This window comes from Geotrypetes seraphini, chromosome 7 (genome assembly GCF_902459505.1).
Source record: "Geotrypetes seraphini chromosome 7, aGeoSer1.1, whole genome shotgun sequence".
In the NCBI taxonomy this organism is placed as follows: domain Eukaryota; kingdom Metazoa; phylum Chordata; class Amphibia; order Gymnophiona; family Dermophiidae; genus Geotrypetes; species Geotrypetes seraphini.
Genome location: NC_047090.1, coordinates 71,253,081 through 71,277,794, shown reverse-complemented (window position 1 = coordinate 71,277,794; position 24,714 = coordinate 71,253,081). Strand labels below are relative to the sequence as shown.

The following is a 24,714-nucleotide window of genomic DNA, read 5'->3' as shown; positions in this document are numbered from 1 at the left end:
GGACTTGAACAAACTAGGGAAGTGGGCAATGGAGATGGCAGATGAAGTTCAATGTAGAGAAATGTAAAGTCTTGCAAGTAAGAAACAGAAACCCGAGATACAGCTACACGATGGGAGGGTTGTTATTGAGTGAGAGTACCCAAGAAAGGGACTTGGGGGTAATAGTCGACAAGACAATGAAGCCGTTGGCGCAGTGCGCAGCGGCCACTAAGAAAGCGAATAGAATGCTAGGTATAATCAAAAAGGGTATTACAACCAGAACAAAAGAAGTTATCCTGCTGTTGTATCGAGCGATGGTTCGCCTGCATCTGGAGTATTGCGTCCAATATTAGTCGCCATACCTAAAGAAGGATATGGCGATACTCGAGAGGGTTCAGAAGAGAGCGACACATTTGATAAAGGTATGGAAAACCTTTCATACGCCGAAAGATTGGAGAAACTGGGGCTCTTTTCCCTGGAGAAGCGGAGACTTAGAGGGGACATGATAGAGACTTAGAAGATCTTGAAGGGCATAGAGAAAGTGGAGAGGGACAGATTCTTCAAACTTTCGAAAACTATAAGAATGAGAGGCCATTCGGAAAAATTAAGAGGGGACAGATTCAGAACCAATGCTAGGAAGTTCTTCACCCAACGGGTGGTGGATACCTGGAATGCGCTTCCAGAGGGTGTGATAGGACAAGGTATGTTATTGGAGTTCAAGAAGGGTTTGGACAATTTTTTGAAGGAAAAGGGGATAGAAGGGTATAGATAGAGGGTTACTATACAGGTCCTGGACCTGGTGGGCCCCCGCGTGAGCGGACCCGCGGGCATGATGGACCGCTGGTCTGACCCAACAGAGGCACTTCTTATGTTCTTAATGCCAACAGTCTGGTTCCAACCTGGTTAAGGTGGAGCCCATCTTTGCAGAATAGGTTCCCCCTTCCCCAATATGTCGCTCAGTTCCTTACAAATCTAAAACCCTTCACCATCACCTCATCTACGCATTGAGACTCCAGACTTCACCTCAGCTGTTCATCTCCTTTGGTTCCAACAAACTAGGCCAACCTGTCACCAAGAGAGCTATTTCCACATGGCTAGTGGCCTGTATTTCCTTCTGCTATGCTCGGGCTGGGTTGCAACTCGAGGGAGGTATTACGACACACAGAGTTCATGCGATGGCAGCCTCAGTGGCTTTTTTACAATCCACTCCCATTGATGAAATTTGCAAAGCAGCCACTTGGTCCTTAATCCACACTTTCACATCTCACTACTGTCTGGAATCCTATTCCAGACAAGATGGTCATTTCAGCCAAGCAATATTACAGAATCTATTTTCTTCTTAATGGCCAACTCTCCCTCCATCCCATTTCAGTAAGTCCCATATGTGAGAATATACTGCCTGCTTGTCCTAGGACAGGGGTATCGAACTCAATCAGAGAAGGGGCCAAAATCTAAAATCCAGCCTAAATCGCGGGCCGAATGGTTTACTGAACAGTCATAAACTGACAATGTTAACCAGAAATGTGAATTTAAAATGAGTGGAACAATCTTTTCCTTAACAGTGCTGTTAACCAACTCACATGCTATCAAGCAAAACAGTAATATTGGTATCAAGCAAAACAGTAATATTGGAATGTACCTAAAATGCTCATTGTTTTGTTTTCTGGCTAGATGTCTGACACCGTTTTCCCCGTATCAATGAGTCAATGTTCGGTTTTATTTCTTGGGCTGTAGCAACCCGCAAAACAGCATGGAGGTTGTCATCGGTAATGCGTGATCTGTGCTTGTTTTTGTTCAGATTCATTATTGAAAACATCTGTTCACAAAGATAGGTGCTCCCGAACATGGATAGAATACGGGCAGCATGAAGTCGGAGCTCTGGCATTGAGTCAGGGGACAGTAGAGGGTAGAAGTTCTCAATTTCAACATCCTGAAACCTTGATTTCAGGCCACTGTCAGACTGAAGCTCAATTATCTCCATCTGAAGGTGATGGGGCACATTGTTGACATCAACTGTAAAAGGATTGGCAAAGATGTCAAAGCCTGAGTGCTGTGTTCTAAAGTCAGAGAAGCGCCGCTCAAATTCACTTAGTAAACGGCTAACTTTGGTAGCCAGCCGACTGCAAGGAAAAGTACCAGAAATAGTGGTTGAGATATTCAAACAAACGGGAAAGTGGGCAAGATTGTCCTGTTCCAGTTGGGACTTCCATAGTTGAAGTTTACGCTGGAATGCTGTGATCATGTCAGACATCTTCGTGATGACTTGTTTGCGTCTCTGCAGCTTCAGATTCAGTTGGGCGAGATGCTCGCATATGTCACACATCATAGCAAAATCACATAGCCAGGCGGGATCCGACAGTTCAGGCAAGGGCTTTCCTTTACTTTCCATGAAAAGAGCAATTTGTTCTCTGAGCTCAAAAAATCTTTTGAGGACTGCGCTCTTGCTCAGCCATCTTACTTCTGTGTGGTATGGCACGTCTCCATGCTCTGCACCCACCTCCTGTAAAAACTGCTGGAACTGGCGATGATTCAGGCCACGTGCCCTTATAAAGTTAATAGTTTTAATGACTGTGGTCATTATGTCATTCATGTCCAGAACTTTTCCACACATAGCCTCTTGGTGGATAATGCAATGATAAGTAATCAAGGGTGTGTGGCAGTGAATTTTTTGCATTCTTTCCTTCATTAGTCCAACCAAGCCTTTCTTTTCTCCGCACATTGAAGGTGCGCCATCGGTAATTAGCCCCACCAACTTTCCCCAGGGTAATTTAAAATTATTTATAGATTTCTCCACAGCCTCAAATATATCTCTACCAGTCGTCGTCCCATGCATGGCAGCTACATCCAAAAGTTCCTCAGTGACAGAGAGGTCGGTCTTCGTAGCACGTATAAAGATGGACAGCTGCGCTGTATCAGTGTTGTCTGTGCTTTCATCGATAGCAAGTGAAAAAGCGAGATAACTGCATGCCTGTTCGGCCAGCTGTGATGATAGATTTCCTGAGAGTTCTTGAACTCTGTCTGCAATGGTGTTTCTTGACAAACTGACAGTTTGAAAACTCTGTATCTGGTCTGGGCATACTTTCTCACACACTTTTAGCATGCATTGCTTCAAAAAGGCACCCTCTGAAAAACACCTTGAAGTACGGGCAATTTCTTCAGCCACTATAAAGCTTGCTTTCACTGCAGCATCATTTTTCGCTGTAGCCTTTGTAAACATTTGCTGCTGTGATTGTAGTTTGCCTTTTAGTTCTTTAACAATTTTATGCTTTTCTTCCAAAGTATATTTGCCATACTTAACATTATATTTGGTGTCAAAATGACGACGTATATTGTACTCTTTCATCACCAACACTGTCTCATAACACAATATACACACTGGTTTGCCCTCACTAAGCACAAACATGTATTCATTTTCCCATTTGTCATTAAATTGTCTGCCTTCACCGTCAACTTTTCTTTTCCTGGACATTTTGGGATCAATATTGGCAGTAAAAGATGTAGTTTATTGGAAATCTGCGTTAGAATGAAAAAGTCAGTCAATAAATGCCTGGCTGGGTACAGATAGCAGATTCTGTTGCGATTTTTATGCCTACACTTTATGCCAGGAACTGGCAGCTTCTGCTGTGTATTTTTTTTACATAGTTCCCCCCCCCCCCCCCCCGACGTCCGATTCACCCCAAGCAGGACCGCTCGCACGCACCTGCACCCCCACCCCGAAGGACCGCCGACTCCCAACACGATCGGGGCAAGAGGGAGCTCAAGCCCTCTTGCCCCCCCGACTCCCCGACACGATCGGGGCAAAAAGGAGCCCAAGCCCTCTTGCCCCGCCAATTCCCCAACTCCCCGACAATATCGGGCCAGGAGGGAGCCCAAGTCCTCCTGGCCCTGGCGACCACCCCCCCCCCGCTAGTTGTTCGGGCCAGGAGGGAGCCCAAACCCTCCTGACCACGGCGACCCCCTAACCCCACTCCGCACTACATTACGGGCAGGAGGGATCCCAGGTCCTCCTGCCCTCGACGCAAACCCCCCTCCCCCCATCGACCGCCCCCCGCAAGAACCTCCGACCCCCCTGGTCGACCCCCACGACACCCCCACCCCCCTTCCCCGTACCTTTCTGTAGTTGGCCGGACAGACCGGAGCCAAACCCGCCTGTCCGGCAGGCAGCCAACGATGGAATGAGGCCGGATTGGCCCATCCGTCTCAAAGCTCCGCCTACTGGTGGGACCTAAGGCTCCCGGGTCTATTCTGATTGGCCCAGGCGCCTTAGGCCCCACCAGTAGGCGGAGCTTTGAGACGGATGGGCCAATCCGGCCTCATTCCGTCGTTGGCTGCCTGCCGGACAGGCGGGTTTGGCTCCCGTCTGTCCGGCCAACTACAGAAAGGTACGGGGAAGGGGGGTGGGGGTGTCGTGGGGGTCGGCCAGGGGGGTCGCGGGTCGGCTGGGGGGGCGGTCGGAGGTTCTTGGGGGGGGGGCGGTCGATGGGGGGAGATAGATAGCAAGTACGGCCGGCGAGATCACAAGCCTCCTATGTCACAGCACGTCATTGTGATGGAACGCAGCGGCGTGCAGTGATGACAGCGCGGTGCGGGCCACATTGCAAGGCCTGGCGGGCCGGATTTGGCCCGCGGGCCTTGTGTTTGACACATGTGTCCTAGGATAAAGCACAGGTACTTACCATAACAGGTGTTATCTGGAGACAGCAAGCAGATATTCTCACACCCTCCCACCTCCCCTGGTTGGCTTCTTAGCTTGCTTGCAGACCTGAGGTACCATGAGCTCTCATCGGGTGGGAAGGCACTCACGTATGCGTAGTGCAGGCAGTCTAAAAGCTTATGAACTCTTAAAGTGCCAGTGCACTTTTCGCTGTCTGTACCGGGCTCCGTGAATGACATCACTCACATGTGAGAATATCTGTCTACTGTCTCCAGATAACACCTATTGCGGTAAGTAACTCTGCTTTTCAGTCATTATGTCAAATTTGAGGAAGTTGCAGGTCTTGACATAGGCAGGGAGGGTATCAAATGCATGGCATTTTCAGATAATATATTAATTCCTGTTAACCCAACTACTTACGTCTTGGCATTGGGTGTTGAAAGATGTGGAGAGCATTTGTGTAGACATTGGATTGATCTTGAATTTGAATAAATTGGAGGCAATTGCTTTGGGTGGGGGGCATGGGCTGAATGTATGGGGTCCTGATTTTCCTTTGCAGTTGGTAGATTCCATGCACTGTCCTCATGTTCCAAATTACTGGAGTTTCCGATGAAGCCTCCCCAGCCCATCCTAAACCAAATTGCCATTTATGGGACGTGGACCTTACAAGTCTGCCCAGTACCGGCCTTAGTTCTTCACACCCAGAGTTGCCATCAAATGCACATGCAATCATTTAAGTTTTATTGTTTTTTTTTATACCATTTATTTACTAATTAGAGATCCTCTTGTGTTCATTCACACTTTTTTGAAATCTGTCAGTTTTCATCTCCCAATGCCACACAAAATATATTCAAAAAACCACTGTGCCAGAGGTTATCACAACAATCTCTTATCAATAACGAAGAAAAGACCTCAGTTCTTTCCAGGGATAGTTGTCACCTGGAAAAACTCTGTTAGCTATACAGCTACATAGGAAAAAACATCCTTGGTCTACAAAAACTCCGTATGGTATTTAATAATATTTAATCATTCATAGCTTTTATCTGTGCTTTATATAACAGATTTCTTTAGCAATTGATAAGAAAACAGCACTTATCTTTAAATATGCTCTGTCCTCTGAACGTGGTTCGAATCTTAGCAGTTCACAATATTATTCTCCCGGTGTTGCTGTAACTCTATCACACCACGGAGAAAGCTATAGATTCCCGACAGGCCCTGTTCGCATTTACTGCTGCATCAGGGGAAATTCTAAAAATAAAACAAAAATACACTTTAAATATTCAATTTTTCAATAAAATTACATACAGCTACTGAGATGTTACTATATCACTTACATTGGAAAAAAAAACGAGCTATCGCTTCAATGATTTTCTTCCAGAAAATGGTGACTCGGCGTCTGGTTAGGTTTCAAATAGAGGCGGGATGGCATCTACTTCAACCAATGAAATAACAGGAACTCTTAGACCTATCAAAAGCATAGCTTAAAAGAAAAAAAAAGCATGCCACTCTACCCTAGCATTCAAGCCACTGGGTATACACAAATGTAATCTAAAAATCCATTTTTGTTACTGTTGCCTCAAAAAAAAGTTTTAAAATCACCTCCTTTCATAGATGGAAAAAGCTGTTCAACAATCCAACAGCACATTTCAGAGAAAGCATGATTAAACTCTAGGCAATGCTGTACCATAGGTGCTTCCACTTTCTTACAGGTAAAACAGGGTCTATGCTTGATTATTCTAATTTTAAGTAATCGAGGTGTCTGTTCTATGTAAATTTTATTGCAAGGACATCGGACAGCATAAATCACCCCACTCGTGTCACAGGTCGTATATGTATTTAATTTGTATTCTCTATTGTCCACTGGAGTTTTCATCTCCACCACCTTCCTCAAGAGGGCATTCTAGACATCAACCACCCTCTCCTTGAAAAAGAGTTTCCTGAGATTACTCCTAAGTCTACCACTCTGCAGCTTCAGTTCATGTCCTCTAGTTTTACCATTTTCCTTTCTCTGAAAAAGATTTGTTTCTGTATATAGATGGCTACAAAAAAATGTCTCTTGGAAAAGTATTCTGATCCACTCTACTAAAATTGGCTGAAGAGGTGCATTTGAATCTCCATCTACATGAGTGGTCTCAAACTTGCGGCCCGCCAGGTACTATTTTGAGGCCCTCGGTATGTTTATCATAATCACAAAAGTAAAATAAAACAGTTTCTTGATCATACATCTCTTTAGCTATAAATTACAATATTATTATTATTAAAGCTTAGCCAAAAGGAAAGATTTATAAACTATAAAGAATTTTACCTCATGCAAAATTGTCATTTCTTTAATTAGACATGAGCTATTTTTTCTGAGGCCCTCCAAGTACCTACAAATCATAAATTTGGCCCTGCAAAGGGTTTGAGTTTGAGACCACTGATCTACATGATGGAGATTATATTACTGATAACATTTTGCATCATTTATAAACTGCATTCCTGGGATTCAAATATGGTCTGTCCAAGGTGCTGTACAATAAAATCAAAACACAATATACAAAACAAAAACTTTGGTGATTTAAACCCATCCCTATGGATCTAAACCTTTGTCTAAAGAAGGATATACTTGGAATGGTTTCATAGGATGTTAATATGCCACATTTATACTGCCCATAGCGCTCCCCTATAACTCTGAAGTACCTCAGATTCATGATACCATCACAGTATTTAGAAGAGAGACAGGAAAAGACACAAAAACATTCTGCAGAAAAGAAAAACAGCAAAAAACAGAGATGGCCAGGGGAATAATGTTGCTCCTGGAGCCACACTAAGATTAATAATTTTTTTAATGACCTGACACAGCTGTGTTTTGGCAAGTGCCTGCATCAGGGTTCCTTCATTTTCAATGACAATACCATTGAAACAGAAACTCTTTATAAGCTCACATGTTCATGGTCACTGCAAAGTAAAATGACCAGGGTCATTCATTATTAACCTGAGTTTAACTGTAATGATATCATTATCCCCTGGCTGTCTATATCTTTTGTATTTACAATACTGTGGCCTGACATTGGCACATCATAAATTCATCAAATGCCTAGACAGTATATTTGCACAGTCTTTGAAGTGCTTTGGTTCTTCTTCTTGAGAATTGGCTGAGCAAAAGAACATCTTGGGCCAGAGTAAGAATATTGTAAGATCTTTTCAAGCAGGGACTGTCTCATTTGTGTTTAGTGTGCAGTGCTGTGTAGTTCTAGTAGTACAATAAAAATAAGTATTAAAGATCTATATTCTGGTGTTATAGTCAGAGCATTTTAATAAATTTTCAAAAAAATCTCAGCTATGTTCATTGTGGCTCTGGTAGACAGATCTCAGGACAAACTTGCATCCCTGAAGAGAGAGCTGAAGATGTCACAGACATAGTTGGAAACATATGTAATTAAGTCAGTAAAATTTAGTATATTCCCTACTGAAAACACTAAGCTACCTTATTTTTCGCTCTATAAGACGCACCTGACCATAAGACACACCCTAAATTTAGAGGAGGAAAACAAGGAAAAAAACATTCTGAACCAAATTCTCCCTACCAGGCTCTGCACCCAACCACACACTCATTGCCAGGTTCTGCACCTTGTCTCCCCTCCCTTCCAGGCTCAGCACCCTGTCCCCCCTCTGGTGGTCTAGTGGTAGTCTGGGACAGGGCGCAGGGCAGGCAGGGACAGGGCACAGATGTCAAGGCAGATGACTTTTTAAAATATGCAATGTCACCTCAGTAACAACTATAGAAAAATAGATAAATATAGGGCAAAATATAGACAGCAGATATAAATTCTCCAAACTACACATTTTGATCACTAAATTGAAAATAAAATCATTTTTCCTACCTTTGTTTGGTGATTTCTTTCTTTCCTTCGTTCCTTCTTTCCTCCTTTCTTTCCTTTCCTTCCTTCCTCAGGCCCAACAATTGTCCCTTCTTCCCTCCCTACTATGTTCCCCTCACTGCCTTGGTAATATTCCCCTCACTGTCTTTGTCATCTTCTCCCCCCAAATTGTCCCGTCCTCCCTCCCTCCTATGTTCCCCTCACTGCCTTGGTCATCTCCCCCCCCCTAACTCAGGCCTAACAATTGTCCCTTCCTCCTCCCTCCTATGTTATTATTATTATTATGTTCTTGTATACCGCCATACCCAAAGAGTTCTAGGCGGTTCACATCAATTAAATTAGGATCCGAACTGAACACGGATTTACAACATTTTGTCGGAATTACAAGAGGAAGGAAATGTTTGAGTTTTAGCAGGAATTTATCAGAGTTTGATTGGAAGGAAAGGGGGGAGGGAGAAGAGAATCCCCCCTCATTGCCTTCAAGCTTGTCCTTTTCTGCCCCCCTTCCCAAACCAGCCTGCCCGTGCACTGGTTTTAATTGCTTCCCACTGCTGCTGCTGTGAGAACACGTCCACCAAGCAGCAGCAGCGGTGTGTGTGTGACTCCTGTTTAAAGCACTGAGAGTGGCCCGAGAGCGAGGGATGAGTAGGGACCCAGCGGCGCTTCACTCCCTACAGTGGCTTTTTACCCCCTACGAAGACAAATTGCTGGGAGGGCCAAGCTGGTGCAGCAATTGCCGTCGACGAAGAAGCAGCAGCGGGCGGGGTGGGACTCCTGGCTCATTGCAGCATCCGGAATGGAAGGAGTTGCTAGGAAGGGCCAGGCGGGTACAGCAATTGCATGCCGCCGACCCAGAAGCCTTACTTCCGACGTCAATTCTGACGTCAGGGGCAGGATCGCGACAGAGAGAACGTGCCGCTGAGGATGACGGGCAGCTGCAGGCATCACTATAGCATCTGCGATCCTGAAGGCTACTGTATTAGCCACTCTCGCAGGACTCGTCAGGAAGCAAGGCACAGCCAAACAATCTCCGCGGCAGAACAGGATCAGCAAAAAAGCTTCCACACTCCACGGGGCTACCGCTGGCTCTCACTGCAGTCTATTGACTCCTAGGAGGCACACCATCTTTTCAAAGAGCTCCCGAAGCTCAGTCTACCCCGCTTCCCCCACAGTCGCCGAGGAAGGAGTCTCCAGAAGAGGCAATATGCTCGTCTGCCGTCCATGCACTCACAGCGGGCTCCGTCCCCAACACTCCAACCAGCACTTTGCCTCTGCTCTCCTCTCAGCCGTGTCGGAACATGTGGGCTCACAACAGAAATGCTACAAGGAGAAGCTCTCCGCGCCAGTCAGCCAGCCAGCTGTGGTGAGTTTAGAGTAAGTAATTAATGGGGCAGCGCTAAATTTCTCCTGGTTAACTCTCACACTGGTCAGCCATTGAATCGGGAGGCCAATTTTTTTTTTTTAAATTGAATCGATTCGAATCGTGAATCGGGCAGCACTAGTTTGCACGGCTATAATACAGATCCCTTGGGACTCATTCTTGATAACTGATACATTTTCACATGAGATTCTAGTTTGAGACTCTGTCTGTGTGCTTACAGATAAAACCAGCTTTCTTTCTCTTTCGATTGGCTGTAAAATAAGAGGGGACACAACAAAGAAGAGGGACAAAAAAGCTTTTCTCACAGAATGTTTTGTGCTAAGCCATATATGGATGTCACCTTGTGTTTCATTTACTGACAGCATTTTGGTTTCAACAGTGGCTCAGTTTAGTTGCTTGTCATTAGTTAAAGGTAATAGGTTACCCATAATATCTCAATTGACAACAATACAATGAGTCATGCCAACCAGCCTCTTTGGCAATTATACTCTTTTCCTGCTTTGCTAGTTGTTGGGTTAGCTCAGTTATACAGTAAACCGAGGAAAGGTATTTCACAAACTGCGTATTCCAAAAATATGGGGTGGAGTCTTGTAACACGTCTATGTAGCCCATTTTTAGTGCTGTCATCTGACAAAAATAGAGGTAACTCTTTGTATTGAGTGCAGAGATTTTCAGATGGTTGTACGCAATAGGTTGCTGTCTTATAAATTAAATAGTTTAACTTGCTTTTATAATTGGGGCTTGTAATAAAAATGCTAAAATGTTTAAAGTGATTCAAAATCAAAGTTAAAAATTGGAAATATTTTAATTACATTTTTGATAACTTGCCTTTCATCCCCACTGTGATGCTGTATATATATTGTGCCATCTCATCACTTTGTATCTCAGCAGTGGTGGTGTTTATACAAGCAGTATATATCTGTATACACTGGGGAAATTCATTTGAAACATTTTTTGTTGGTGCTCCTTTCATGCTTTTTTTTTTTCTTTCTCTCTACTCATCATCTTCTGAACCTACATCTTTTTTTCTGCAACTTTCTTTCCACAGCATCTCCCTCACTGAAGTATAGGATTTTCCTGTGTCCCAGCTCCCCTACTCTCACTTGTGATTCCCCACATCTTAAAAAATCTTATGCCCTCCACATGGGGTCTACTTTTACCTCTCTTCACCCTAGCCATATCAGCCCAGTTCTGAGGAAATCATTTTCTTTCAGTGAAGAGCTGCATCTGGCTGGTAGGACATTATATAATAACATTGTTTTCTTTACTGTTGTTTTATCAGATATTTAACAAAATAAAAATAATGAGCTTTTGTACTACTAAAGTAGAATTTTAAATCTGACATACCAAACATTTGTGATAAGAAATATATATGGCTCTCACTTGGGACTTTAAAAAAAAAAAGTGACAGTGATTGCCTCTCTTGTATTTTACAGCTTTTGGAAATTGTGCAGTTCCTTTTAAAGATCAATACATCTCTTCAGGAGATCTTTTGTGCTCTTGGAAATCTCAAAGTATGAGTAATAATATGTCAGGTGCCATTGACGCATGTTCAAGTCCTAGTGACTTGATGAACAACACATCAATATATTATAATAACACTCATAGTAATAATATAGATAGATTTAATATATATGATCCATTGTTGATCTTTGACCCTATTCTTTTATTAGTATGAGAATTTGAGAATTGAAATGGAAATCCCACCTACATATTCTTTTGTAAATTCATGTTATTAAAATCTTATTATATAATTTGAGCACTAGAAATTTAGTGAAAATCTAACCTGATTTAAAATCTCTATAACCATTTTCATCAGACACTTTTCATTTGTGAAATGTACTTTTTCATTCCATCACCGAAGTTAATCTCGTATTCTCTTACTATGTTAAATACATGATATATATTGCTGATGGTCATGACTGCAGATGATTTTGTTTTTTAAATTTGTTTTTGTGCTGTTCGTTTTATATTATGTGCAGTTTTTTTTTTTGTTATTTCATGTTTAGTATTGTATAGTCCTTTCAAACTCATACTGTATTTCAATTTAATTCAAAACAGATATAAATAGTTGAAAATTGCAGAATATTTCCATATTATACTGGGACTATACAGATGCTAATATCAATTGTTTCCTTATCCAAGAGCAGCTACAGTATTTTTACACATATCTTCCAATTGTCCATTGTTTAGCTATATGCTGTACTTTCCAATTAAGCATATTCCATTATGAGGATGGAGGTATGTTTTATTCTTGTTTTTTCAATATTTACTAGTTCATTAAATGTAGCCTTAAGGATAACGGGGATCGTGACTCCAAGATATTAAAAGTGCACTGCAGGAATCTCTGTGAAGCATTAGAAAATGATTCATGAAATATTATATGACAATTCTTGCTCCTCATTTGCAAATCTATACTAATATGCCGCTGCTTTTTTTCCCCCCAAATAAGAAAACTGTTTCCTTATGAGTTAATAGGACCCATGAGTGGTCCTCCTTAGCTGGAGTAAAAGATGCTTTCTGTATCGCACCAAACTAGGAGAAAATTAGCTTAAGCTATACCTCAGTGTAAGCTTTGTTGGAGAAGATTACTTCTACTGTAACCTTTGAACACATTCAGCATTTAACTTTTAAATATCATGTGCATTTCATATTTAAACAGTTTTTGGTCTAAGAAATTATCATTTGGGAAACATTTCTCTACCTCTGTCAACAGATATCTTTAGGAAGCAAAGCTTTGAACAAAGTAAACTAGGGATGTGCCATCTACACTAGAGCAGTTGTTTAAGGTCTTTAGTGTGAAGACAGTTTAGAGAAAAATAGTCAAAAGTTCTTTATTTTAAAGAATGCCAGAAATTAAATGTATTAGTTTCAAAAGAATATTTCTCAAATCACTAAAATAATAATAATAATTTTATTTATTGTATACCGCTATACCGTGAGGTTCTAAGCGGTTTACAATAGATACAGAAGAAATGCAATTAAGTAAGATTAATTAAAATGAAGAAAAAGTACTTAAGAGTTCCCTGACTGTCCCAAAGGCTCACAATCTTGCTAAAGTACTTGAGAAAAATAAATTAATTAGGCTATAAACATAGAATAGAAGAAGGCAGGAAAACAGTACATAGGAAAATTAATTTAGAATACATTATACAGGAGTTTTTTTCAGATACGATATAAGGGAAGGATTTAACATAATAAACATAATAACATATATATAATAATAATATATAACACTTATTGTAATTTTGAAAATGAATAAAGAATTAAAAAAAAAATTTATTTAGCATTAAAAAATTAAATCTAGTAACATTACAAAGATTCTAAACTGAATTCCATACATTGATTGAGTAAAATATTTTAGAAATTGAAATTGGTTACATTAATTAAGAAAATTGAACCAAGTAATAGACTAAACTTGGGAATATAAAGAGGAAATAGAAGGAGAAGAGTTTAGGTAGATTGAATATGCTTAGTGAATAAATGAGTTTTGATTTCTTTTCGGAAGGCTTTGATATTAGATGTTGTGATCAGCAATTTAGAGATAAAAGTGAGTCGGTTTATGCAAAAATCACTGTTGTAGCCAGATCCAACAATTTATATCTGTTTCTGGTGAAATCACCCCTTCAATTATTTGAATAGTCAGTTTTTGGGACAGTATAATAAGGTGTGCTAGGCTGAGCATAATTTTTTACTTCACATTATGTGAACATTTTTGTGTGTGTAACTTGAATCATGATTAATAAGGGGTTTATTCACAAATAATGTGTTTAACAAACATGTGTAGATGTTTATGCTCAAATTAGTACATCTCCATATAAACTCCATGTTACTGAAAACATTAACAGCTACTTCCCAATTCAGAGTCATGTATTAAAGTCCTAAGGTTTAACTTGGCTTTTTTAACACCAGAACATTAACTCCTGGGTCAGAGTGACAAGGCATATTTCTGGGTTTTGTGTTAGCCTATTACAGGGGGTCTCAACACAGTCCTTAGGGCACACCCAGCCTTTTAAGTTTTCAGGATATCCACAATGAATATGAACAGGGCTTAATTGTAGATAAAAAGGAAGTGGACATTTGGAGCTGGGAGAAGCTTGGGTGGGCCAGAAGCAACAGGAGAAGAAGTGTGACTGTTCTCTCTGCTCCAGGCTCACCACTTCCCTGTAGGCTGCTTAAATGGCAGAGAATAGAACAAAATACTCTTGATGCACTGAATTTTGAAAATAAGTGGTAGAATTGTGTTCCAGGCCATTCCCCCACAAATTAAACCTTGAATATGCATAAAACAGATTTATATGCAACTGAGGCAGTACATGACAATTTTTCTCATGCATATTCATGATGGATATTCTGAAATCCTAACTTGTGGGTATGTCCCAAGGACTTGGCTAAGAACCAAAATTCTGTGATGCTCCATTATATCTCAGAGCCCCAGGTCCAAGATCACAATGGTAATATCCAGAAATACAAATTAATTTTCCTCCACATTGGACCCACATTGTCTTTTTTTTTTTTTTAAACATATCAGCCCTTTGTAAGGAGAAAAAAGGGTACCAGTTAACATGAATTCAAATCAAAATTTTCTGACGTAAGTCAAAAGTTCTTTTTTCTTATGAAACCAGAGAAATAGGCATCTGGAAACTGGTTCTGCTTGCACTTCCTGTTAAGGTGACCCTTTATCAGTTAAGCAATATTACACTTAGGGCCTGTTTTACAAAGCTGTGCTAGCGGCTCCGAAGCCCGTAGAGATTTAAAGGGCTTCGAGCTGTTGCCACGCGGCTTTGTAAAGCAGGCCCCTAGTTGAATTAATATTACACTTAGTTGCAATTAATATTAATATTACACTTAGTTACACTTAATAATAATATTACACTTAGTTGCATTAATTTTACATATATTGTACAAACAGAAACATCTGCTAGGCTATCTGTATAAGACATATTATCCTGGATGCTATTTACATGCTGATATTCTTTAGGAATGGGCAGTGGGAGTGCTGGAAAGGATGGTGGGCCCTTTAAAGCCCTTTTAAGACAACATACGCAGCTGGCACTGGAGCAGAGGGTAAGCACAGACCAGTAATGTTTTTGTACTTGTATCTTGTTTGAAATATAATGCTAATGGAATTATAAATTTTCTTTCCCTTATAAACCATGGATATTTTGAAAAGTTTTCTTGGCATTTACAAATATTAATCGCAAATTTTGAAAGCCACTATTTATATATTTAGATCCACAGCACATACATTTTAGATTGTTGGTGGTGTTAGCATGCTTTGGGCCAGCCTATAAAGTATTATGTATTTTCAGTTAACAACAACACATGCATGCCTAAACAAAAGAAGTCTACGTTTATATCTGCTTTGAGGCGGGCATAAGTGTCTGCTAAGTGTTCATTTGGAAATTGGGTTTGCACCAGTGATTGAGGGGGTGTAAACAATCACACTGGCCCTTACTGGATAAAGTAAGTAGAGATGTTCAAATGCTATTTTTATAAAGCACTTTGGAAATTATGGGACGTCATGTCTCTCAATGAGCAACTCCTTTATGTTTATATTACTAAACTGGAAATATGAAACTGATTTTTATTCACAGAAAAAATAACTAACTATTCTCAGCTGAATAAAGCAAAAATAATTAGAATATCACAAAATTAAAAGTTAAATATCAGTTTAAAATTGCTAATCATAAATAGAAGTGCTCCAATTATTGAGCTGAAAGTATTATTTCAGCGGAAGAAAAAGCCTCAGATTTGTTCTTGCAGAGCATAAATGCTCAATCCTCCTCCACCCACATCATCGGCAATAAACTTCCTAGGAGAATGTACTACTGCCTCTGTGTTAATCTTAATACGGGACAGAGATGTATAACTGCAACACTGACTACTGCGCTTTGAATTTATAAGTGATGTCTTGGTTAATAGCCAGCCAACGTTTCGCGGCAAAAAAACGTTTCTTTAGGGCTTACAGATTCTCACTTTCTTCACACAGTTCTGTGGGGACAAGTGTGTATAAAAACTATATGTAACTTATTAAAATAATATAATATCCTACACATGGATCAAATCACAGTACTCACTGGAATGCTTGCTTACTCGATCTCACCAGTGTCTTGTCTATACAGCGGCTTCTCATTCTTTATTAAAGGAGAGATTCACCAATCACTCTTCCCCATGTCATTGCTGTGGGGAGCATTGGCTTCTCTTCATTGGTTGGCCAGCACAGCCATGGCCTTCTCGGATTGGTTCTATAGAGTCATAGTGAATTTCATTCTGCGAGGTGAAATACTGAAACATTTATTTAATAGAAGTAGTACCAATCGATATTCATATTCAAACCTTTAGGGGTTACAGATCCAAGCTCGGGGAATTTGCTCTCCTTTACTGCAAAGTCTGTAGATAGCCTAATTTACATATTCTTCAGCTTTTCCTCCTCTCACTCTGGGTTGTGTAGATTTCCTCAGTCTTAATCTCTACAGCAAAGCTGTAGGAGCTTTTCTTTCTGCTTGCATTTATTTTCTTTATTTTGTTGGTTTTTCTTCCAAAAGCTAGGCTTTTGGTGTTGCAGAGGCTCTCAGTTCCCCTGAGATATCTCTGGCTGCGAGAAGATAACAGATTCTCAGGGCATAAGTCTGTAGCCCGCAGGCATATGCTTGGAGATTCACCATCTCAGCTTGGCACCACAATAAAATGGCAGCCCTGGATCTTGGAGAGGACTCAACGGCGTGCACACTGTTCAAGCCATTCACTCTACAGGGAATCATTACAGGATTCCTCCAGGAATTAAAGCTGAAGCCACCCCAGGCCTGTGCCACTCAGTGCTTGCTCATGGCACAGATGACATGCTTTCCTTCACATCCAGACATTACCAGGATGCTAACTTACCAATGGAAGGTCTCTGAGGGGCCCCTGAGGGCAGGCAAGTCTGACAAAGCCCTGCCCAATGGATGCCAAGATCCAGCAGCTGTTTAATATGCCAAAGGTGGATTCCCCAGTGGTGCAAGTTAGTAAACGTACCTACCTTCCCAGTGAAGGTGGAGTGATTCTGAAGGGCTTCCATGAGTGCAGACTTTTATAATTGTATAATTTTTTTTACCCTTGGATGTACACCGCCTTGAAGTTTGATTTGTGGTATAACAAATTTTAATAAAACTTGAAACTTAAGAGACAATTTGAGGCTGTGGCACTAGGCCTAAAAGTGACAGTAGTGATGTCATTTGTTGCCCAAGCATGCTATTCAAAGCTCAGCTGGGCAGGAGACCCAGACAATAGTGACCCCCAGTTTCTTCTGGCAAGAGTTAATTAGGTAGGGGATACATTAACCTTTTTAGGTCTTGAGTAGGGTCTCGGCATATGCCATCTGCTCCCACAGAATGCTCTGGATCAAGCAATGGGCGGGGGATTCAGTCTCTAAGGCAGGGGTGTCAAAGTCCCTCCTCGAGGGCCGGAATCCAGTCGGGTTTTCTGGATTTCCCCAATGAATATGCATTGAAAGCAGTGCATGCACATAGATCTCATGCAGATTCATTGGGGAAATCCTGAAAACCCGACTGGATTCCGGCCCTCGAGGACCGACTTCGACACCTGTGCTCTAAGGTAATGTTAAGCAAACTCACTTTTAAAGGGTAATTGCTCTTTGGCAATTTGATGATCTGATGACCATTGTGACAGATCGTAAGGCAAAATCCTTACCGAACTACAGACTGAGGGTCCCATGAAGGTCCAGTCAGGGATATTTTTGTGGCTCAAGGTGTTTTTGACAATACTCAGGAGCATCAGCTTCCCAGAGACCATTCAGAGACCCAAGGCCGAGGTTCTGGAGTGCCAGGCACCCCCAGGCGTCTGGATCCTGCTCACTACTTCCCCCCTAAAATCAGCAATGATGCCAGGCCTGTAACCCCCCCTCCCCTTGGGTGGAGGGCAGGCTGGCAGAGTTTTTGCATACATGGATGCAGATCTCTTCAGATCACTGGGTGCTGGATGTCATTCAGGAGGGGTACAAGCTAGAATTCTTTTGACCCCTTCTATATCTCTTCATAAATTCTCCTGTGGGAAAGCCGGACAAAGAAGCCAGAGTTCTGGCAATGGTACTGAGGCTCAGAGATCTAGGATCCAAAGAGACTATTCCAGAAGGTGCATGGGGCTTGGACAGATACCCAATATACTTTATTGTGCCCAAAAGAGATTCATAGAACTGGAGACCGATCCTGGATCTGAAGTCAGCGAATGCAGTCCTCAGAATCCTCCGCTTCTGTGAGGAAATGGTCCAGTCAGTCATTGCATTGGTAGCGCTGGGGGAATTCCTTGCTCCCTTATATTTGATGGACTCTTATCTGCATATTCTCATCTTTCCAGCTCACAGAGAGTTCTTGAGTTTCCATGTACTAGAACATCATCTCCATTTCTGTGCTCTTCCATTTGGACTAGCTACAGCAGCACATACCTTCACCAAGATAATGGTCATGGTAGTGGCAAACCTCCACAAGGTGGGTATACAAGTTTAGCCTTACCCGGAAGATTGGCTAATAAGGGCACCATCTGAGGCAGAGGGAAAAATAGCAGTGGTCCAGCCTAGGTTGGGTGATAAACTTCAGAAAGAGTCACTTGGCTCTGACACAGTCATTGGAATTCCTGAGAATTCTGTTCAATACAGATTGGGAAAGGGTCGGTCTTCTGGAAGTGCACAAAGCAAAGCTCAGGCGTCAGATTCTGGCAGTAAAGGACAGGCCAGCTCTGAAGGCATGGCATTATCTTCACTTGTTGGTGTCCATAGTGACAATGATAGATATAGTATCCTGGGTGAGAGTGCATTTACACCCTCTACAGGAGATGCTGCTTTTCTGGTTGTCCCCATAGTTAGATGAACTGGACTTGGTGCTGCCTTGGTCAAACATAGCTTTGCGCAGTCTGGACTGGTGGCTGGAGCCATGGTCCCTATCCCAGGGAATGCTTCTGCCATATCCATATGAGAGATTTTTATGGCAGATGCCAGCCTCTTTGGCTGGGGAGCCCATTACCAAGGGCACCTGTTGCAAGGCCGGGGATCATCCTCACAGAGGAGCTGGCCAGTCAACTGCTTGGAGCTGAGAACAATCAAGCTAGCCCTATGGGCACTGCAGTGTATTTTGGAAGGCAAGGCAATTCTTGTTTTCTCGGACACTATCATAGTGGTAGCCTACATCAACCAGCAGAGAGGTACCAGGAGTGTACTGCTGAGACTGGAGGCTCAAATGCTTGTCCAAAGAGCTGAGACTCATCTATTGGCAACGCATGTAGCAGGAGTGGAGAGTCTGCATGTGGATTTCCTGAGTCTTTAGACACTGGATTCAGGAGAGTGATCTCTGTCTCAGGAAGTGTTTGACAACATTGTACAGCACTGGGGGTGACTGACGTATGATTTCATGGCATCAGTCGGCAACAAGAAGGCCGTTCGGTTCTTCAGTTGAAGATACAAACCATGAAGCAATGGCCTGGACGCTCTGGCCCAGCCATGGCTTCCAGCAGAACTTCTGTACGTATGTGTTTCCCCCATGGCTGATGATAGGAAGAGTCCTTCGAAGGATAAGGACCCACAAGGGGCAAGTAATTCTGGTTGCCCCGCACTGGCTGGGGCGACTCTGGTACGCTGACCTGGTGCATCTACAGAGGGGCAAGGGGCTCAGCCTTCCCTATCATTCGGGACTCGTTCACAAGGCCCAGTTGCCCTGGAGCATCCAGACCACTTTGGTCTTACGACTTAACTTAGCTTAGTTATTTGGATTTGGTGATCACCACCCTACTAAGATCTAAGAAACAGTCCACTTTGGCAGCCTATATGAAGGCTTGGAAGTGTTTCCACAGCTGGTGCAGTCACACACACAGATCCAGCTAAGGCTCTAATTGCCATGATCTTAGTCTTTCTTCAGGAGGGGCTCGATAAAAGCCTTGTAGTGGGTTCATTCAAGGTACAGATAGCAGGTTTTTCCTGCTTTAGAGGGCAGACCAAACAATGATTCTTGGCTTCTAGTTCAGATATTTAAAGGGAGCATTGTGTCTTTGCCCCTCCTGTGCGATAGCCCTTTCCATCCTGTAATCTTAATCTTGTCCTGCAGGCACTAGCTCAGGCTCCATATGAGCCCTTGGAGGAGGCCTTGCTCATAGACTTGTGAAGACTGTATTTTTAGTAGCTGTAACTTCAGCCAGAAAGGTGTTAGAATTCCTGGCTCTGTCCTGCAGGGAACACTTTCCTCAAGATTTCAGAGACTGTTGTCTCACTTCAAGCGGTCCCATCTTACCCAAGGTAGTTTCTAGTTTTCATGTAAACCAGGAGATGCATCTCCTGTCCTTTTTGCCTTCCCAGGCAAAGAAGGAAGACAAGATCCTGAAATGCCTGGGCATCCAAAGAGTTCTTTATTATTTAGAGATGGTGAACAAGCTTTGCCTGTCTGATCATCTCTTCATGCTCCTGGGTGCAGCACGACAGGGTATGTCAGCATCAAAGGTAACCATTTCAAGTTGGATTCATCTGGCAATTTCTTTGGCCTATATCGTCAGCAGAAAACAGTCTCCCTTTGGAATAAAGGCAAACTCCACCAGCGGGATGGCATCATCCTGGGCAGAGGCTAGAGCTGTCTCACCTCAAGAAATTTGTAGGATAGCCACATGGTCTTGCCTCCACACTTTTACCAAGTTTTACAGAGTGGAAATAGCAGTCAAAAGGGATGCAGAGTTTGGTTCTGCGGTACTGGTAGCAGGCTCACTTGTCCTTACGAGCACGAGACTGCTTTGGTACGTTGGTCAAGACTGATATTCCTGTTACACTAGAATGGAAGATTATATTCTTATTTTTGCTAATGTTCTTTCTTGTAAACAGGAATATCAGTCTTGACACCCTCCCTGTCAGTTCATTAGCCTGTTCTCTATCTCAGACATGTCTGGAAGGTCAGTCATCTTGTTTTCTTCCATTGTCCCTTACAGTCAAAGAGGAGAAGAATTTATTATAGTAATGTAAAATTTTACAAATTGAGTAACTTTTGAATTACTGATGCAGGTTGCACACAAGTTTCATTTCACCTTGTCATGCATTGCAAAATGTTTTAATTAATGCTGTTTTTGTTGAGCCAAAGAGACTTGTGTTATCTTGGGGAAGCTCCCCGTGTCCCTTCGCTCTCTTTTTGTACCCTCTCTAGGGCTGACTCGCTGCTTTGATACAGACTGAGGACATCTAGCATAGCCGAGAGTGAGAAGATGATGAGCTGAAGAATATGAAAATTAGGCTATCTATAGACTTCACTGTAAAGGAGGGTAAATGCCCGGTGAGAGAGTAAGGGGTTCTCACTCATTAGAATTACTATTTCACTGGGCAGTAGGGTATGTTGGCCCAAGAATGGAAGAACTGCATGTCCCAGAATGCAGTGGTCTCTATAGCTCAGTGCTTAGCCACCTTAATGAGAGGAAGGCAAACCAGATGAGTCAGGAGAGCGGAACACAAACGGGGAGATGTACTTCTGCCAGAACAGAATCATTGCAGGAAGAGGTTCCACAGCAAGAGACTTCCCAGGGAGAGGTCCCTGGGAGAGGAGCAAAGTCCAACTTCCCTAGCCTTAGGCTGATATAAGCCTTGGGAAGTGCTAACTTTCCAGAAGGGGTTTGCTGAGAGAAACATAAAAGGTAGCCTTGGTGAGGCTATGGTAAAGGGCTGGCTGAGGTAAGCCACTTTATTATATATAAAACTGTGAACAGTAAACCTTGTGTTACACTTTCCAGTTGAATGCCTGAGTGTTTGGAGTTAAGTGTACAGAGTCCAGGGAAACCAGTCCTGGAGTTGCCACATATCCTTTGGTCAAGACTGATATTCCGTGCAGAATTGCCAACTAATTGGCTGTTGCGAGTTCTCGCAGTGCTTTGAGAACTCGCAGCAGCTAATTAACTAGCGGCTCTGCACAGGCAGGAGCGAAGGAAGGTCACTCCTGCTCTTGCAGAGCTGTTAGCTGATTGGCTGCCACAAGTTCTCGCAGTAGCCAATTAGCTAGCACGGGCAGAAGTGAAGGAAAGTAGCTCCCGCCGCGATTCACTGCTGGATCACCAGGGATACTTAAGGTATGTGGGGGAGGTGGGAGGGAGATAAAAATAATTAGAATCGGCTGGAACTAGAGGCGGGAGGGGATCCCTCCTGTCCTGGCCACCACTGGACTATCAGGTCTCACAGCAGGCCTGATGGAGGCCTGAAACGCATCGGGAGGGAGGGGGAAAGGGGTACAGAACCTGGCAGGGAGGGAAGGGGCTGGGTGCAGAGACTGGCAGGGGAGGGAGGGAGTTAGGGGACTGGATGTAAAGCCTGGCAGAGCAGTGAGGAGGCACTGCACTTGAATATTAACACCCCCACTCCCCGGTTTATATTTGAGTCAAACTTTTTTCCTCCTTTTTTTTTGGGGGGGGGAGGGGGGAAGGTTACCTCTTGTTTATATTCGGATCGGTTTATATTAGATATACTTAGCCCTCTGGTAGTTAGTACTGGAAATTGTCTGGCTTTTTTTAGGATTCTGCTGATTTTTGCATAGGGTTAGATTCACTAAGGCCATGGATCGGATCCAATCCATGAGCGATCTGATCCATAGCCAGGGAGGCTGATTCACGAAGCACCCTCATGCAAATGAGGGCATTCGGAATCACATCCCTAACCAACCGCCCGGATCGCTCTCCAGAGATCCCAACGCATGCGCAGGCCATCTACTTTGCCTGTAGATGGTCTGTGCATGCTCACCACACTGGAAACTTTTTTTTTTTTTTTTATATTGGAAGGAACTTTACTTTTTTTTTTTAAATTTCGCGAGCCCGTGGTTTTAACCCGCTTTAAACCCACGGGTTAAAACCACGGGCTTGCACTTTGGGGAAGAGCAGGAAAGTCAGGGCAGAGAAGCAGGAGATCAGGGCTGACAGAGAAGCAGGAGATCGGGACTGGTAGAGAAGTAGGAGATTGGGGCAGAGAGCAGGGCGGCAGAAGGCAGGGCAGTCAGAAAGGACATGAGCAACTGGTCCTCAGCAGTCACTTATTTTTTGATCGGCCAGCCCAGTCGGTGTAGCTCATTTTTAAATTTTTTTTTAGTGAATCGCTGCCTGCCTACATTTGAATGCCGTTCCCCCCTCATTTGCATGCATGGATCTGAGGATGATTGGGACAGAGGTTAGTGAATTGGGTCGAAGGGAAATTGGGTCGCAAAGGGGTCGCCAAGTGGTAGGGTCTTGATCGGTGGCCTTAGTGAATCTAGCCCATAGTATTCTGAAGCTAAAAGGATAGCTAATTTTATCTGCAGTTCTCCAGTCATTCCTCCCATGTATGAGCCTGTCTTGCCAGTTTTCAGGGTAACTGTGGTGGCAACTGTGATTAGGATCCAGCCAGTGGGTTTGGAGCACTGGAAGGCAGCTGTAGACACAGCATCTAGCCAGCAGGAAGGTTGTGGGGTTGGAACAATGAAAGCAGTTGAGCCCTGTGTGTAGAAATGAAGTTTCTGCATTTGGTGGGAGATGAAAGAGTAATGAAAGCACCCCAAAATGGGTAAAGTAGTTCAAACAGCTGCTACATAGAAATACCTCACAAACACAAATGTAAGCGTGCATTTTTGTTCTCACTTTTTAAACTAAATATAAAATTCAGTGACATTAATTCTTCCCATTGCATATTTTGGATGGAAGGCACAGTTTTTTCACAATAAAAATGTTTTGAGGAACAATAAAATCAGCTAAATTGCATTTATATAGTAAAGAATTTGTAATAAATGTATGAAAACAACATTTACAGTATGTAAAATAATATTGAATAAAGTTATCCTATAAGTTGCAATGTTTATGCAGGTATGTATTTGTAAAGTTATAGGCTAAAGTTTATTACCAGCTAGGTAGCATAGAAATTTTTATAAAATTAGTAGTCAGAATGGGCACAAATGCTTACTTAAACCTGTTCAAAGGCAGCCATCAATGTGTTTACTTTCTCTGTCCATGTTTATTTCAATGCCGCTCATTATAACACTGAAGCTGTCTATATAGCCAAGTTTTTACATGTACAAAATCCTTCCTAAAATCATCTCCATAAGGCAACAGATATGTACTCTCGCATCAGTTTTTCTGCATTATTTTGATTCTGTTTCCAGTTATATTCTAATAAATCCTTGTTTACCTCAGGATGGAACACCTTTCAAAGAAAGTGTTTTTGCAGCACTTATGCCCTTGAAATGTATATTGAAGCCAATATCTTATTTTAAATGTTAGCAAGCTCTGTATTTGGGTAATATTATTTTCAAATTGTTGGAGCCAAATGCACAAAAACTTATTTAAAAAATATTTTTCTACCCTTGCCCTTTCCATTTTTAGGAATTTCCATTTTTCACTCTGACAGTCTTTCCTCAAGGCTTTCTTGTCCACGTTGGTGGTGTTGTCAGTGCCCGCTCTGTGAAGCTTTTGGATCGCATCCACAATCCTGGTATGTTTCATGACAAATTTTGTTTAGCAAATGCATCATATCAAATTTGCTTAATTTCTGTGTTTTAGAACTGCATTTGATCTGAAATAGCTTTGGTGAGGATTGGCCTAGTGCACTGCTCCTTGTTACTCTGGGCATGTCACTTACTCCTCCATTGCCATGAGTAACCACAAAAAAGGCGGTATACAAGTTTCATTCCCTTTCCCTTTTATTTAAATACATTTTTTAAAAAGTTTCTACTCTGATTATATTTCCTATCAAAATATAGCATCATTATAATTTTAACTCTTAATGTTTCCAAACAAATTTCATTCAAACTGTGGGTTAATTTGGTTGCTCTATTAATACCATATCAGTTTGAATTCCTTCTTTGGTATTATTCATA

General features: G+C 42.3%; 1 protein-coding gene across 12 annotated transcripts in view; it reads left to right on the top strand.

Moving 5' to 3' along the window:
* Nucleotides 1–24,714, top strand: part of C2CD5 (C2 calcium dependent domain containing 5) — a 377,832-nt gene that overhangs the window by 119,652 nt on the left and 233,466 nt on the right. For 6 of the 12 annotated variants that reach the window (XM_033951251.1, XM_033951256.1, XM_033951252.1 and 3 more), the window contains 3 exons: nt 10,923–11,108; nt 14,856–14,941; nt 24,221–24,329. The exons of 1 other annotated variant lie outside the window; for it this stretch is intronic. In XM_033951251.1, the coding sequence (XP_033807142.1) occupies nt 10,923–11,108; nt 14,856–14,941; nt 24,221–24,329 (381 nt within the window). The remainder of the gene's footprint in view (nt 1–10,922; nt 11,109–14,855; nt 14,942–24,220; nt 24,330–24,714) is intronic. 5 more of the 12 variants (XM_033951260.1, XM_033951257.1, XM_033951261.1 and 2 more) reach the window with 1 other exon arrangement.